At 35.6% G+C, this 18,587-nt stretch overlaps 1 protein-coding gene across 1 annotated transcript in view; it reads left to right on the top strand.

Annotated features, from left to right (window-relative positions):
• PLXDC2 (plexin domain containing 2) overlaps positions 1-18,587 on the top strand; it is a gene marked incomplete at its 5' end in the record, with an annotated part of 263,041 nt that overhangs the window by 181,080 nt on the left and 63,374 nt on the right. The window contains 2 exons of the mRNA XM_084283262.1: positions 13,672-13,794; positions 16,788-16,906. Of these exons, the coding sequence (XP_084139388.1) occupies positions 13,672-13,794; positions 16,788-16,906 (242 nt within the window). The remainder of the gene's footprint in view (positions 1-13,671; positions 13,795-16,787; positions 16,907-18,587) is intronic.

Here is an 18,587-nt window from a genome sequence, read left to right as displayed (position 1 = left end):
TGGGAGGCAAGATTTTCTTCTTGTATCATGATGACTTAATCCATTACTCTCCAATTCATTAGTCATTCAAAATGAAGTGGTTAAAATGCTCATGGAAGAAAATGGTCACCACTTTTCCATGGCTGCTATCTGATAGGAAAAGCTACCTATTGTGTCTTACATAGCAGCATACAGACATTTTCCACCACAGCATTTTGAAACTGTTTTATACTTTTTACTGCTAATGTCTGTCTAAAGCTTTTTACAGTAAGAGTAGTCTTCTAGCTGCCCTGCCACAGCTTTTATCTTTTGGATGCTTGATGAGTCGTGGGGTTACAGTTACTCTCCATAATGCTGAAAGGAATAAGTATGTGTTCTTTGGGCAGAATGTAAATGGCTTTTTCTTGGCAAATACCATCTAACCGCAAGTGATGATTGCTTTTGGTAAATCTAAACATAATTTTGTTGTAACCTGCACTTTGATTTAGGAGGCAGAGATCACTGTGTATGTACCCTGTAATTACATGGTATTTACCACAGATATCCTACTGCTGCTTGTAATTTATGATATGATTAAATGACCAACATTTATCATCAGTGAAGTGTATGCTGTATGATATACATCCTTCATAAACTAGGACAATATGGGTGCAACTTAAGATCTCAGCCCATTTAAATTAATTTTTGGTTTAGTTCTATCTAAAGGCATTTTCTGTTTATTTCCTACAACTCTTCCTCCAGTAGTTATGTTTTAGCTAATCAGTTGATCATTGGAAGACTTATACAAACCATTTAATATCAGTAATTCATGCAGAGTTTCTTTCAGATCATACTGAACTTGAAAGGTGACCCGTTAGCAAGGTTCTAAAAGACATGAACCACATGTACTTCCATGTCGTTTGTACTATGGCATACAGGCACAGACACAGTTTCATGATTGTATAGTATACAATGAAGTGTCCAAAGATCCACATACAGGCTACCCATCCTAGCATGTGCATCCTTCATATATAATATATTCTAAGATATTATAGTTTTTACCCACTTATATTTTTGTTTGTTCTCCCTTTTGTTCTGCTTGTGTACTCTAAGCCAAATGTTTTCACAGATGCACTCCACAACTGAAGAGTATAGCTCAAAATGATAGTGAAACAATAAATGCAGGAAGGAGGGAAAGAAAGGATGAGCCCAAGATTGGTGTCTGCTTCTTCAGCACATGGTATATCTGTTACTGTTCTGGCTGAGTATTGGTTTTCCTTTGTTCACCAGCCCCTCCTTTATTAGACTGTAGTCAGAATTAGACCAGTGAGCTGATCTTTGTTGAAAATGCTTTTTGTTTTTGGTTTGGTTTGATAGAGATTGGCATCCAAAGCATTACCTCCCCCCACACAGTCATGTTGGCAAAAGTTCACGGAGAGAGGAGAAAAAATGCCCAGGGAGATCTGACGAATGGTACATCCAGATTTTATCACCAAGGCAAAGTCATGGAAAGGCTCAGAGACATATGGTATCCCACCACAATGGCTGCATTGGAGGAGTCCTCTCGGAGAGGGGATTCAAAGTGCAGAGACCATGGTGATATGTCTTTGTACTCCCAAACTTTAACTGTGAAACAGATATGACCAAGAACCACTTTCTGAACAGGCACACATGGACTTGCTCTCCTGAAGCCCAAGTCATGGATGAACATCTGTGTTCCAGCCTCTGGAAAAGAGAATGTCTCTACCAGGCTCTATCTTCTCATTTTGAGCTCTATTAACTGCCAAGTAGTCCTGTCTGAGGCAAGCTTATACTGCCTCCCATCTTTAAACCCTGTGTCCAGCACAAACAAATGTGGTGGACAAACTATGAAGCAGAGAGCACGTAGCTATGGTGGGGAGTGGGAATATTGGATTAGTGCAGTGAGGTAATACAGGAGTACAGAGACAAAGCAGGAAAAGAAAAATTCTGTATTTTCAAGTTCGCTACTACAAGTTTGATTCAAGAATGATTTTTATGTTTTTTTTAATGTTTTACAATGTTAAAATACGACTTTCCCTAGTAGTTCCATCCAAACATTTTATTAATGATATCTGTGCAGGTATGAAAATGTTTCACCCAATCAGTGAAGGAGATGTATAACAGATATAAAGTTCAAAATTAGACTTCTCCCCAACAGCTTCATCCTAACATTTAGTAACACCAAGGTTACTGCAATGACACAGCTGCTAAGATATTCGTCCTAAGCAAGATAATCCTCCTGCCAAACTCTTTTCTCTGGTTCCGACCTGTCTAGGAACGGCACTGATCTTTGTTTGGCTAGAGCTGAGAGGCACTTGGGAGCTATCGCATGGCAGTATCTCATTGAGTAGATACAGTATTTCATGCCTCTGCCCAAGAATTTTCTCTGGGGAAGCATGCGCCTGATCAGACAGGAACTGATACAAGGCATTAGACTCTAAGTAACCTTTGAGTTTGTTTCTCCTGAACGTGAAAGCATTCATGGTTTGAGTCATTAAAAATATGCAAACAGATGTGTCAGTTACAGTTAATATTGAGGGCTGCTTTAGTCCCTCATAGTGTCCTTATTTGCAAGTGCTCATCTTGCTCTTCTGCTCTTCCTAGTGATATCTAAAAACCTCCTGACAAGGAATATCATGTGGCATGTCAGAAGATAAACCTTTACTGGAAGAGTTTCACAATACATAATCCCCTAAATCCCTTTGCTGAATTGAATGGGATATTCATCAGAACGGGTTACATTCCACCAGATCATATACTTTTTGCAACAGCCATGAGATGGGAAACTACAACAAGCTGAGAAAATTATTGGCAGTGACATACATTACACATTCTCAGTTTTTCCAGATAATGCTTTCAGTATTAACAAAGCAGCAGGAAAAAAATGGTGAAAAACCAATCTGGACTTTAAACATCTACATAAGATAACACAGACATAGAGCCAAGAGTATGAAGATTCTGGCTAGCATTTCTTTTTTTCTCTCATGCAAAGACACACAAGAAGTCCTTGTAAGGTTAAGCAATTAAGAAACAGTGTTATACTCATGCCTTCTGGGGTTTAGCTTTCAGATAGCCCACTTTTCAGGCTGAAAGGAGAAATGGATTGGTGCATTCAATCTAGTCCAGCAAAAGCAAAGCCAAAAAATACATGAAATCTGTTTTTAATTCATTTAATTCCAGAAGGCTGCAAGAAATTATAAAAATAGCATGAGACTGGTTCATTTTTAAACTGATCTAGTAAGCCCATTAAGGTATTTAACTTTCATGGATTGTCTGAGGGATATGGAGTTTCTGTTACCCTTTTGTTTAATTACACTGTAATCTTAGTGCAATTACAGTGACGATAACATTCTTCCACACACATAACAATAAATTAGCCATCTGGGGATAAATGACATTACTTAAAGCTAACTTCAGCGAAATATCAAAGAAATACTAATGTGGTGTGTTTCACACAGGGTGTGAAAGTATATTACACTGTTTCTAGAAATCATCATTCCAATATATTTTAGAGACTTAAAAGCATAACATATTCTTGAATTTGATTCATCATGAAATAGTGATTGAAAAATATCAGGAAAAGCACAGAGAAAACACATTTTACTGTAACTGAAAAAATATGCAGTGCAGTTTTGTGGTCTATGCTTTAAACGTCCATGCAGTATTTGTCAAGTTCACCAAATAAATATGTGAGCAACACCATTCCTGACACATTTTATTCTCCCAATCTTGCCATTTTTCCATTGAATATAAAACTGTATTCTGAGTCCTTTTGTTGTGTAATACCAGCAACAAGAACAGATTCATCAAGTTTTTACTGTTACTGCTGAAGACAAAAAGAGGTAAGACAAAAAATAAGTGATATGTCAGAAAAAGCCAGTTGGACAACAAAATCATCCTAAAAATAAAATACATCTCAAAATGTTGAAGTTATTCTCAGCAGCTCCAATTAAAATAATCACCAAAAACTGTCGTACTGGGCTTTCAACTAAAGAGGAAACTTGTAGCTCTGATCTTTTCCAGATATTATCATAAATAAATGAAAAATATTTTGAAAATATATTTTGAAATGCATTAAAAAATAATAATAATTCTACTGACAAGGTAAATTAAGAGAATTGTAGTAGTTTATAAACCTCAAATACCTTTTTTTTTTCTGGTAAGGAACCTGGTCTGGTTTATTCTTAGTTCAATTCTATGATGTTAGTTATAATTGCACTAAGGCAAATTAGGTAAAAGAATGGAATTAAGCTGTTGTAATAAGTATTTCACATCTAAACATATTTTTTCTAACCTCATAAGAATATGTATCTTATGTAGTAATCTTTTATTGCTCTAGAGAAGAAAGAGTAGCTGCAACAAAAGGGCTGAAATTTTCCCTGTTATTTGAAACATTATATTTTCTTAAAGATATGAGCATGTAGAAGTGTTAATGTGTATGGAAGAGTCCTTTGTAGGAAGAGTCTGTTTTTTATAGTCTCATTTACATGTGGCACAAAACGTAATTTATTCTCTTATATGAACAGAGGAAAGGTTTTTGCAAATTAGTTGTTTCGTGTGTTGCAAGTTTGAAATGAGTTTTCCTGAATGGCTAATGAATAAAAAGATATCAGAATTCTATTAGGTGATAATTTTTAATAAAGCTTTTTATTATAAAAATCTTTTGAAAGGGGAATATTAATGCTGGTGAATGACTGAAGAGAATCATTTGCTTAAAAAGTAGCATTTTCTGGTGGTAGAAGAATTTGGACTTCACTGATACTTTGAAAACACAAATGCATAATTTCTTGAGTTATGCTGGTGTCTGTACCTTACATCAATCTCAGCTGATTATTTTTATTTTTTTATTTTTTTATTTTTTATTATTATTATTTTGCTTAAACAACACTTCTAAAATTTTCTGACATTCCTACTGTGGAAAACTTGGTTGTGCTGATGGCAGGTGAGGCCATAGCTTTACCAGAGGATCTCTGTTCTCTAGCATCTTACTACAGAGAAAGTTCATTAATACCTGTTCATGTAGTGAAAGATGTTATGTGTTTGGGTTTAGTTTGTGGTTTTCTCTTTCCACGTATAGAAATGTGACTTTCAAATAAAAGAAACCTTAGATGGGACATCTGTGAGCCGGTATTGCTAATAGGTTTGGATTAAGGTACTACAGTGATTTGAGCAAGGCTGCTTATGCACACACATCATCAGATGGCCCTGAGGGCAGAGGCTGCAGTTTCCTTCCTCCTCTTGTCTATTACAGTACTCCAGTAACCTTTACAGAGGGTGTAGGTATGTTTTACTAACTCATTTCTCTACCTAAAAATGGTATTCCTATCTAAAAAGCAGTAACAATGTTCTGATTTACATATTTAATTTATCTGCTGCTTTCTGTTTGTAAGTGTGAATATCCAAAAAATACCAACATGGTATTGCAGACAGTCTCATGCATATGGGCTGAGATTTTGCTGGATATCATTAAATGCAATAATATTTGACTAGGAATGTGCTCGGTGTGAGAATCATTTTACCACACCGAGCACATTTTACCTTTTTAAACCTTTATTTTACCTTTTTAAACTACTACTAGAAACTCAGTCCTACAGGATATTTATTATAAACTCTCATGTCCTACTTCCCAGTGCCTATCTCTTGTCTATTTTTCCCACTGCCCTGGCAAATAATAATTTAATAAGAAAAAATTAGCAAGAAAAATGAATGATCATAGACAGTGAAATGGAGAACTCACTGGAAGAATTTTTGATCCACTTTCCCATTTGATCTATGTTTTCTTTGGCAAGATAACTCTATCAGGTGAAGACTTCAAGATGGTATGTGAACCTGTTTTAGTTTTAGTTTTAGTTTTTTTTTCGTGTTTGTTTTTGTTTTGTTTGTTTTTGTTTGTTTGTTTGTCTTTGTTTTGTTTTGTTTTTAAAAGGCCCAAGGTAAGTCTTTTATCTTTTCTTTCCTAGTATTTCCTCCATCATAGATGAGGAAGTAGATCCTCAGATAAGGTAGATAACACATCCAGTTTGATGTCAGTCTTTAAACGATATGTAATTGCGAGGCTGGGGAGTAAAGTTATGACAATTGTGGTAAATATTAGTCTATAATATTTATAAAGTAATTTTTTTATAAGTACTGTACTTGTGCTGGATGATTTCCATGAAAAATATTTGGTGCTCTTCATCTAAGATGGTAAAGAGGAAGTGGAAGTACCACTACCCATGAGGTAGCTTCACAGTCATAGGAGATGACCACCCAAGACAGATCTCCTCAGAAGGCTTTAATTATGCTTGGACAAGAGCAGATGTGGCCAGAGAATCAGGAAGTTGCCAGTTCCTCTGCAGTTTTCTCTCTTGGCTGCACAAATAGTTTTCAGAGGAATTTGGAGGCAAATGAGCAGTAGAAGTTGTGTACTCTCACCCTATTTAAATAAGAAAATGAACAGGGAGAAATGAAAGGAATAGTTCCATTATGTAGCAAAACATTTCACTGTGGTGTGTGTTATTACATCTCTGTAAAGCTTATTGCATATTTGAATATACAAGCTCAAATCAAGGCTTTGCCTTGGGCGATCTGGGTTGAAGCCTATTCTCTTAGGGAAACCATTTTATTCTGGTTCTGCTGTTTTGGAAGCTGCTCTGCTATTTCCGTTCTAGTTTATATGCTGTGAGGGCACTCACATAAACCCACACTGAGCTGTATGCTCAAATGGCAGCTCTGCCTTCACCCAGTGACAGTCTCTCTCATGCAAAACCTTTCATTGTTCATCAATTGCTGACAGACTCTTTGTTTTCCAGCTAAGTAACCACAGTTTGTTGTACTGCTAAGGCTTTTAATATATGCTTTTATTTAACATTAACTGCCTGATAAGAAAATGAACTGTTTTTTTTTTTTATTTTTGATAAACAGTTATTTCTTATTTTTAATTTTCTTTCATTTAATATTTTATATAAGATGGTTAGATCTTCCTTTTGTAGGAAAGGAAAAAACTTATAATTTGTTTGGAGCTCCAGGTTCTTGCATCATTCTTTTTTTTTTTTTTTTTTTTTTTTTTTTTTAATATATACATTTTCATTTATTTTTAAGCTCCCAGTAGCATCTTTTTACTTTTCTGATCTGTTATCAAGCTACCTCTCAAGAAAAATATATACCATATGTCTTTCACTTCCCTTTGAGTCAACATCTTCAGCCACATTGTATGGCAAAAAATAAAAGCACATTTTCTAGGGATTTTCTGACATGGTTCAGATAATGTCAGCTATTGTGGAAGGGGAACAATCATTTTCCTTTAAAACACATCAGGTTTGGTAGATTTTAAGACTGATATTCATATCTGTAATGGAATTATGAATGCTGATGTACAAAAGGTATATTAGCTAACACATACCATCATGGCAAAAGCACCTTTTAAGTAGATTTTGTTTATGAAGGTTTGGTTGAACTTAGCTGACATTTGGTCAAGCTCTATGGAAAGAAGGGAAAGAAAGATACGGGGTTTTGTTGTTGTTGTTCTGATGCCTGTGTCAAACTGTTTATTGACAGTTATACAAAATGCTTTGGAGCATTCCTGTTCTTCTTGATAAGTTCATTGTTTGGTATTTCAGGTTTAAAAATAAATAAATAAATAAATAAATAAGTATTGTTTCACATTCTTATTTTCAGTAGAGATCATTTTGTAAAAGAAGCGGTTTTATAGTCTTTTTATGAGAGCAATGTCATGGCTATTTCAAGGAGTAATTCCACATCAGCTTATTTCATTGCTGTTACCATCTTCTATTTTATTTTTCTGCAGATGCAATCACTCTTTTTCCCCAGAACATTTTCTTTTTGCCAGAACATTTTTCCCCTTTTTGAAACACAAAAGGTATAGAGTGGGAAACCCCTGACCTAGGATGGAGCTAACAATTGATGAGTATAAGACTGTGGTACATTAAGTGTTCTGCTTCAGCTGCAACCTTCCACCTATCCTCCACTAGAAAATCAACAATCTTAAAACAAACAAACAAACAAACAAACAAAATAGAAGTTTCATTCATTCAGATAAAACATTGCATATTTAATAAAATATGTGATATGTAAAACAAAATATAGATTAGGTCATATGTAAAATAAGTTAAATATTAGTTTAGGTATTAGGCTGTGTCAAGTGTCCCTGACAAGGTTTCAGTAGCAGGGGGCTACAGGAGTAACTTCTGTGGAAGGGGGGCCCGATAGTGGACACAACTGGTTCTAGCGAGCTCCAGCAGCCCTACTTCAGCACACAGCTGAGCCCATCGGCAAAGCTGGTGAGACCTCTGGGAAAACAGTTTTAAGAAAGAGTGAGAAATGCTGCAGAGGGAGAAAGGAGTAAAGGAAGAGGAGTCAGAAATGGCCCTGTGAACTCCAGGGTCAGAGAAGGAGTGGGAGAAGGTGCTCCAGGCACCAGAGCAGAGATTCTCCTGCAGCCTATGGATGAGATCATGCCAGAGCAGGTACTGGCACCGTAGTCTGTAAAGAACCCTATGCTGGAACAGGTGGATATGCTTTGACAGAACTGCCACCTGTGGATAGGACCCACGCTGGATCAGGGTTATCCTGAAGGGCTGCAGCCCATGGTTAAGACTAACACCAAAGCAGGAGAGAAGTGTGAAGAGGAAGGAATGACAAAGTTGAAGTTTTATGAACTGCCATCTCCCTGTGGCACTTAGGAAAGGAGGGGAAAGGTAATAAAATTAGGAATAAAAGGGAAAGTGTGTGTGTGTGGGGGGGGGAGGTGTTGTTTTAACTTGTCTTTGTTTTACATTATCCAAACCTATTATAAATGACAAGAAATTAAATTAGGTTTTCCCAAGTCTAATCTGCTTTGCCCATGGCAGCAATGGGTATGTGATCTCCCTGTCTGTATCTCAAACAATGAGTTTTTCATCTTATTTTTCCCCTTATTCTGTTAAGGAAGGGGAGGGAAGGGGCAGCTGGCAGCAGGCAAGGTTAGATCACCAAATAGGTAAAGACTGAAGTGTTGCAATACTTCAGTCTACTAATCACATGCACAGAGATGTATAATTCATTTATGCTCTGTATTCAATATAACGTATGACTTTAAAGATATGACTAATTGTTTTAGATTTTATTTTTTTTTAAATCATAAACAAAATTATAATATATTGGGACTTTTGTTCTAATTCAGCTAGATGCTTAAGTGAAGAAACAGATTAACATGATGTCAGATATGTTAAAGCAGGCTCTGGTTTATGTAACTTGTTCATAAGGGCGTTAGAAGGGAGAAGATAATTATCAATATAGATGTTTTATTTGTATGTTGTCTGCATATCCTATGTTTTATCTTATCTTTATAGACACACAGTAGCAACTTCAAAGGCCTCATTGTCTGTGCTGCTTTGAATTCTGTTATTCTTCCCATTTAGCAAATGCTATCAAAAATGTTCTAAGTGATACCGATTTTGTGTACAGCCAGGAGAAACCACAGAAAGTTTATGTGCTGTCCTGGTTTCAGTTAGAACAGAATTAATTTTCTTCCTAGTAGCTGGTGGAATGCTGTGTTTTGGCTTAGGATGAGAAGAGTGCTGATAACACTCCGATGTTTTAATTGTTGCAGAGCAGTGCTTATACCAAGCCAAGGACATCTCAGCCTTTCGCTCTGTCCTGCCAACAGGCAGGCTGGGGGTGCAGTAAGAGCTGGGAGGGGACAGACCCAGGACAGGTGACCCAAACTAGCCAAAGGGGTATTCCATACCATCTGACGTCATGCTAAACAATATATAGAGGTGGCTAGCCGGGGGGAGGGGGCCGGACTGCTCGGGGTTAGGCTGGGCATCGGTCAGCGGGTGGTGAGCAATTGCATTGTGCATCACTTGTTTGTACGTATTATTATTACTTTCCTATTATCACCATTGTAACATTATTGTTATTATTGTTATTATTATTTTGTTATTATTATTTTCCTGTCTTATTAAACTGTCTTTATCTCAACTCACGGGCTTCACTTTCCATTTCTCTCCCCCGTCCCAGAGAGGGAGGGGGGAGGGTGAGCGAACGGCTGCGTGGTATTTAGCTGCCAGCCGGGTTAAACCACGACAGTCTTTTGGTTAAACCACGACATGTGCAAATTGTTTTAGTATTATTTTGATATTACTTCAATAATCAGTTATGCCCTGAGATCATTATGTGCATCCAGGGTTATTCCACTTAAGCCACTGAAATGACAGGTTAGTATATTCAACAGAAGTGATGGGAAAGCTCAGTTTTGTCATCCCTAAATTTAAATGAAATATTAGAAATGAATTTGCCAACCAAAAAATTGATGCTGAAATAACTGTGCTCTTTTAGAACAGTGCATTCCATTTTTGATCTCAAAAGATTTCTCAGAAAATTCCCTTAAACAAAAAAGTCTACTGCTGATTATATTAAAATGCAACAGATAAAGAGCATATTTCAGAGAGGAGATGCAGATGTGAAGTGCATTTTTAAATCAACTGAGGGTCCTGCATCAAGAGAAAATCTACTTTCATACATAGCTAATTAGTTATATATATATATATTTTTTTTTTCTCTATGACATTGTGTGTGCATTTGTACAATATGAGGACAAGGAATATACCCCTTTTGATTTACAGGTGGCTATATTATTAGTTCATCCTTAGTTTTTGATAGATTTATATGTACATATAAAATTTTAAATATTCTGAGCACTCATTTCTGTCTGTTTTCATTCCAGTATTTAGAAAGCATGTTATGCTTCTAGATAAAGTATTTGTAGAGAGGCTTGGAAAAGAACTCTATCAACTCCTCCCACAAAGGAGAGGTTAAGTGGTTCAGGAAATTGTAGGTCTGAAATATTCTTCCTTGACTAAATGAATCAACCGTGAACATTTACCACTGTCAGAAAATTAGGTCACAGATAACATGAACCAATTTTCTGCAGAAGTCCAGGAATAAGTTAATTTTACATTTGCTACTTTCTTTAAATTGTAGTGGCAATGATAAAATGTCCACACTCAACTAAAAAGGCTACAGCCTTTGAATCTCTGGGATGATTTGAAGTGACTTTGTGTTTCTTTTCAAGTTGTTCCAATGCATGACTGGAGTTCTTATTAGAATGATCTTCATGCAAGACCTGCCTGCTTCCCAGCTATCATCCACCTCCTGCTTTCCATTTTTGTCCAAAGTAAAGCTGCATCCGGCAAACACTTGGAAATACGCTGTTTGGTTACTAATTACCTGCACTGATTTACTTAGTTATGTGTTCCAACACAAGCAAGTCTTTTGTTTTCCTATTGTATCTGCCTCACTATTAGTTATAATGGTAGCATTTATGCTGTAAATGGAATGAAAGCATGAAAGGGAGACTGTAAGTAAAGATGGGAGCACTGTGCAAGTAATAAATAAGTAGTGAAGTATTAAGGTTAGTAGTAACACATGGATATGGCTGTAAAGTTTTTGTTTATATTGCCTTCAAACATTATTAAGGAATGGTTTCAAGGTTATAGAGCTACCGTGGAGTGTGTTAAAATATATAACGGGACTGTTGGCTATCCTATAATAAGGAGCAATAAAGTTTATGTATTAATTGTAATTATGTTTGGACAGCTTTATATTTTAATTGATGTTTCTCTGTCACCATCAATTGGCAAAAGAGAAAAATTGGTATTTATGTATTTAGTTAAAAGAATCTTAAGAAAAAAAAATGCAGTTTAGTTCTAGGAATTAATTCAGCTTTCCAGGATGTGGCCAGATATTAAAATACCATGTTCTTTGAATACATAGGTGTGCTTTAAATGAAGCAAAGGTAGCTAGGTGCCTAACTGATCATCTTGCTAATACAGATTTTTTTCAAAAGAATACTTGATTGTATTTTCCCCATGCCTGCTTTCCTTTTCTTGGGGTTCCTATCATTTCCACTTGAGTTGATTGCATGGTACTTGAGCTTAAGCTGTAGCCATGCAGGAAAATTATTCCAAAGAGCTATCTTCATATTTGTTTGTTTGTTTATAGCATCTTATCACTTCCAGGACTAGTTCCATAAACAGGTTGCAAGCATTTAGAAAAATGTTTCAGAAGAGGATGGGTGCAGAAGGCTGCCTAAAGCACTCCAGAAGCTTTTAATTGCTCTCAGAGATTTTCTGTATCATACTAAGCAAACCATTTAACAAGTCTGTTTCACCTCCCAGTGGTTAGGATGGAGAAAAGAAAGTTTGGAAAAGAAACTTTTAATTAAGATAGTGGGGTTGCACATTGAGGTTTTTAAATATCATACAACTGCAGGTGACTAAACATGGTATTTCTACCTTAAGAGTAATTCCAGGTATACCACGTAGTTCTGGAATTTCATAAGAGAAGGAATATCATGTTTAAGGAATAGATTTTTATGCTTTTTCAACATGTGCTGTATTGCATTGACACTACATTTTAGAAGAAAGACCTTCTTGGGCTTCACAGTAAAAAGGATTATGGAAGAGAGGAGACTTATATTTGAAGAAGGAAAAGAAAACACAAACATAAATAGTGTTGCAGTGAGTGCTATCACTTTGCTAGTAAAGTACTGAATTTCTATGAAACATTTTCCAAATACATTTTTTTTTTGTTAAAAAGTGTTCAGCCAACTTGAATATTTTTGTTGTTGTTATGATATCTGCAGTTTGAATACAATTCATTCAATCAGTAGAAGGAGGTAAAGCAAGCAGCTCAACACCATCTGGTAAACAGTTTAAGAGCTGATAAGATGCAATATGCAAAGTTTAGTTTTGAAGTTCTGTTTGTAGCTCTGATCAACTTAAAGTTTGTCAGATTTGACCAGCAAGGCAAAGGCTAAAACAGAACTTAAGAAAAGATTTACTAAAGTGTAATGGAAGTTTTTAAGTCAGGCTCTAGTTTGGGCTTTTAAAAAGTTAGTCCCTATAGTTAGTTGGAGTTGACGAGCCTAAGCAATGCAGGTTTGTTTTTAGACCATAAATTGTATAAAATGGCAGGGTTTTCCTGCCATTAAAATACGCAGGTGACTGTTCTTCAAAGAACTCTTGTGCCAAACTAGTAAGAGCTTTTGAGCGAGCACTGCTGATGGAAGCAGTACATGACACACTATTAATCTGAAGACTGTTGTGGATTAGTGGGTAAATAGGAAAAACTAATGAGATCTAACACTGCAAAGAATGTACCAGAATAGTGGCTTGCCTTATAACAATGAAAAAAATAAGAAAAAAAAACACTACCTTTTCCACTCTTCATCTGATTTTTTTTTAAAAGGTTGTCACCTCTTGTTGTATGAAACAGTCTCTTAATCTGTGTCTCTACAAATATTAAAAAGGGTTAGCCTAATTCCTGAAGAGGTAATGATTTGCAATAAATAAATGAATGACAAAAATACAGGTTGCCAGAAAGGATGGAAAACACTGGAATATGCACGGTTCACTTTGATAATGCCATATATCTGCATTTTGTTCATAACTAGAACTGTTATTCCTTGGGTCTGTTTTTCTTTCTGTATGAAAACTGGCTTCTTGAACTAATTGTTCCATTGTTCATCCTGGATCTTGTTCTTCTGACAGGCCTCACTGCAATCGTCCTTCAATTCTAGCTCACTATAAAACTGGTGGTGGGATTAAGTTCTCTCAGATGACCTGGCAATGCCTAGTTAAACCTGCCATTCTATTAAATCTTTTCAGAAGTTACTGAAATGGTCTCAATATTTTTTCTTTATTGTAGGTTTCATATATACTGGAGAAGTTGTACATCGAATGTTAACAGCTACACAATATATTGCACCCTTAATGGCTAATTTTGACCCCAGTGTGTCAAGAAATTCAACAGTCAGATACTTTGATAATGGTATGTAGTAGTCCTTCATAAATAAATGTGTCTGTGTCCCTTGGTTCTTCATATTTTCCTAAATAATTATTTTTGAAAGAAAAATTGAAGATTTTTTAAATGTTTTTTTTTGTTTGTTTGTTTTTTGTTTTTTTTTTTTGATACTCACAAACTGTATAAAGAATGTTCCTAGACATCCATAAACCTTTCTTAATTTAGAACATGGTTAAAGGGTCATGAATGCTTTTTCCTAATTGAGTAGATCCCTTCTATATGTTAAAGTACATAAACTCAAACTAAGAATTTATTTTACCAATTTTAAAAGGACAAACATATCTTCTATAAAAGTGCAAGTTCTTTTGAACTTGAAAATATATATATACTGTCCACCTACTGGCTAAAGTGGAAATAAATGTCCTTCATGGAATGCAATACCAAGAATACACTGGAGTAGGGCAGGTATAAAGTTAATAAACCTGTCAGTGACTAAGTGTGCATGGAGTCCCAAGCCTGGAATCCAATATGCTCATCTATACCATGAGTTCTCAACAGTCCCATGTAAAAAAAAAAAAAAAAAGGTTAAAGGGCAAACTGCTGTGCTGCAGTGTTATACTTGAAGCTCCATAAAATATTTCAAAGGTCGTAAATCTGTGGGAATTTGTTTTATAAACTCAGTTATAATCAGTATTTTGAAAACATAACTGATGTGATTAAATATCATCTGCTGCCTTACCTCAGGTAAGAGAAAATAATTTGCTACAATAATTGCAAAAGTCTCTTTAGTGATCGAATACAATGGCAGTAACTGCGTATTTTGAATTTAAAATTTAGAAATCATGAAATTTAGAATCCTGAAATCTATGATTGTTTTAATCTTCCTTGATAAGCCTGTATCATCCTTTGAATGCAAAAATAATGACCATGTCCAATAATATCGCCATCATATCTCCAACCAGGTATGTGAATTTTTATGTTTCAGATCAGTAATCAAAATATAACTTTTGCACCCAATCATAACTTTTCCTTACCATCTAGTCATTACTTGCAGCATTTGTTTGTTAAGAATTCAATAAAGTAGAGTTACATGACAAAATCCTCCTGCTCACATAGGGAATTTTCAAACAGAAAAAATGATTATTTTCATTTAATATATTACCTGACATTATGGCCTGACATTTGTCATCTTTACTGACAGAATCTGAGTGCTCTGGGAAAGTCACTGCTAATTTTCATTGTATTCTTGACTTCCACTCTTTCATATCAGGTTTATCAGCTTGTATCGCATCAGTTTCATGACCAATTTGATTTATTTTTTTTATTTTTATTTTTTTTTCCGGGGGGAGATCTTGCATCCCTCCTTATGCATAAGGCATGATGATCTATTGGACCCCATGTACTTTAGGACAAAGAATTTGCTACCTTACCCCAAACAAAAAGCAACTGAATGAATTGTATGTTCAGGTCCTTATTTCTTTTTCTTCCTTGTCTGATCCCCTGGCAAATTTAGGGCTGCATCTGTAGTGGGCAAACACATAGCGTGATGACCCATTCAAGTCTTATTCATGGAGCTAATTACAAGGAACCTACACTCAAACCTACACAAAGAGCCCTGGGAATGAGGACGTAGTGTTTTGGAAGAAGCTGACATCAACTTTAGTTTGGGATTCTGAGATGTGCTTATGGACTGACTATAAAAGTTTCTGGTTATTTTTGCTATGATAATTGTAAAAGTCTCTTTAAATTTATTTAAAATGAAATTGAATATAATCAACTGAATATTCAGAAAACTGTTAATAAATGTAGCCAGATAAAGAAAAATGCACCGTGTGCAAAATTAATGAGCATATATTATACTTAAGAAAGACACGTGATCGAATGATGCAACAGATTTACTGCAGTATGCACCAAAAATTTGCATGCTTATAGTTCTGTGACATCCCCTGACAAGATATGCTCATAAGAATAACTGAATATCTGTGACAAAAGATATTTCAAGAATATATCAAAAATGCATTGAGCTAGAAGCATACTGACCCACCATGAACACTCCAGCAAGAAATGAAATTAAAGTGTTGTGAATCAAAGCACATAACTCCCATTAATGCAAAAGAAAGAAACATGTTGGGGAAGGGATATAGTCCTAGAGACGAAAAAGACATTTTCAGTATACACAGTTTTGGTGATAAGTGTCTTTCAGCCAAACTGCCTGAAGGTGTCTGTAATCCTCAACATCTGTAAAACATGCTCATAGGGTATGCAAGTCACTTGGGGTACATTTTTAGTGCAATAAGTGGATATTCAGCCAGAGAACTCCTATGAATATTAACAAGTCTCTTGCAACTAAATCTCTGCACAGCAGACTCAATATTTACCCCGTCTATGAATTCTTAGTGGTTTTAATTTAAACTAAATTTATTTATTACGAGCATCTAATATTTTTTCAACTTGCAGAACCTCAGTGAGGACTTGTACCATGCAGAAAAAAAATTAATGCTATTTATATTAATGTGTAGTTAATGGAAGAATCTGTATTACTCAAATAATAACTTTCACAAGACAGGCAAAGCTATTAACACGTCACCTTTCAAAGCCATCAGGTTGTATGTATGTGTGTGTATATATATTTATATATGTAGTTTAAGAAAAGCCACTGTGGTTGCAGCAGCACACCTGTGAATGTTGGATTCTACCGTTAGTGATCGTTGACTCTTTGTGCAACTCCAAACAAGTCACCTGACCCCTCTTGCTTTAGCAGACTTTTGTGTGGGTAGTTGAGGTAGTTATTTGACATATATTTTGGCACTATGATGTCTACCTTTAAGAACATTTCAACAGCAACATTTGTGTGTAATATCTTTAGCACTTCAAGATGCTGGGCTGAAAGTTGCTGAAAGAGACAAATCACTGTTTTTGTTTCAAGTAACTGCAGTTAAGTACTTTTCCTACAGTCAGTTAATATTTTTCTCACATTTTTTCTTCCCTTTGCCTCTCTACCCCCACTCTGGGGTTCACAGGCACAGCACTAGTTGTCCAGTGGGACCATGTCCATCTGCAGGATAATTACAACCTGGGCAGTTTCACTTTTCAGGCCACCCTTCTCAATGATGGGCGTATCATTTTCGGCTACAAAGAAGTAAGTTGGGTCTGAAAGTTGTCATTTAAGTAGACAAATCACTTTATACTTGTTAGGAATTTCCCTCCATTTTTGGCAGATATTTTGAAAATTCAGCTGTATAAGACCATTTTCACAGATTGCTTATAAGATCCCTATTTTGTTGAAAATGATGTTTTATTGTGAAAGTGATGTTCATGTTATGGACTTGAAAACCATCAACATGTCTCAAATATGTACTGCTAGGTTTCAGCTGGTCTTTTTTGTATGGTTGTAAGTGTTGATTGTTTAGTAAATTCTCTTTGACTTTGAAAGGTAGGGCAATTTTCTCAGTTAGTTTATCTAATTTGAGCCTATTTAAAAAGACTCTAGCATCAATGGTTAATATTAAAGGTTACCTTGCTTCTGCATCTTCCATTTCTTGGCAACTGAAGTACTTCAAAGTCTCTATATTTTTGATAAAAAATATTTGTCTGTATCTCTAATGGTTAGACTGAGGTCATTTGGCTGGTCTTCATAGCACCAATATATTGCTGTCTCTATTGGGACCCTGTGCGTTTTCTGTCTTTCAGAGTTTCAGTTGTTTATTTCAATACTTTAGATGAACCTTTTTTCTTGTTGCTAGACTACTGCTGAGGCTATACCTCCAAGTCAATTTCATGCAAATGAGCATCAAAAGGTAGATAAAGTTAAGTCCACAGGGACAAGAAACACTTTCTTTCACTTTCTGCTTATTTTAATCTCATTTTGGCCTGGAGAGCGTGACTTTTTCTTGAATGTGCACATCTCTTTGTTATTCTCCTTATATAAATAATTGTTATCAGTGATATATTTTATCACTGAGATTTTCCAAACTTGAAGAAATCTGTGTTTTCTTCTCTATCTACCACACGTGGGTTGTGTGCCTTCAGGCTCAATTTTCAAGCCTGTGTCAAAGCCATACACCTGAATGAAGCAGTAGCACTCTCCCTTTCATTAAAAAACTAGTGAAGGTCTGGGTTCTACTGGCAACACTCATACCTTAAGACAAATGTCTTTTCACCTTGAAAACAGGACAGCTGCAGAATACTCTTACTGTATTATTTCTGTAGACACAAGAAACTTATGGTATGCCCATGTATCTAGCTTCCCTTATCTTATAAAAGAAGTGCTGATGCACGGTCTTCTCTGGCTCTAAGATTGTTCCTGAATGTTATGTACAGGGTAGTAGTCTTAATCTATGGAAATGCACTTTATTAAAATTTTGATTCCAGCTTCAGAAAAACCACCTTCTGATTACTACAATGGAGCCTGTACATTATCAAATGAGTGTGCACAAAGGATTTTTATCTCCTGTTCTTGAAACCTTTGTAAAGGGAAATATATGATTTTATGATTCTGACTCTCTCTATATATAATTAATATTAATATATATATTAATGACTACAGAAAAAGTCCTACCTTTAAGGCCCAGAAAAGTGGGGAGTGACACTACATCTATTTTCAATTTTAAGATGAATTTGCTAAGAACTATTTAGCACTATAAATGAATATGAATTCTGACATCAAAATAGTGACATCAGAAAAATGTTGTTCTTAGCTATCAGATACTCGGCCCTTTCTGCCACTGACCAGCCCTCTACAAAATGGATCAAAAATGGGTGATATAAGCTATTCCTGTAAATTGATAGTATTTTGTGTTCAATTTGCATAAGTGTAAATG

The sequence above is a fragment of the Netta rufina genome (assembly GCF_964035555.1).
Source record: "Netta rufina genome assembly, chromosome: 2".
Classification (NCBI taxonomy): Eukaryota; Metazoa; Chordata; class Aves; order Anseriformes; family Anatidae; genus Netta; species Netta rufina.
Note: the sequence above shows the minus strand (reverse complement) of the source record. Positions and strands in the feature narration are given on the sequence as shown.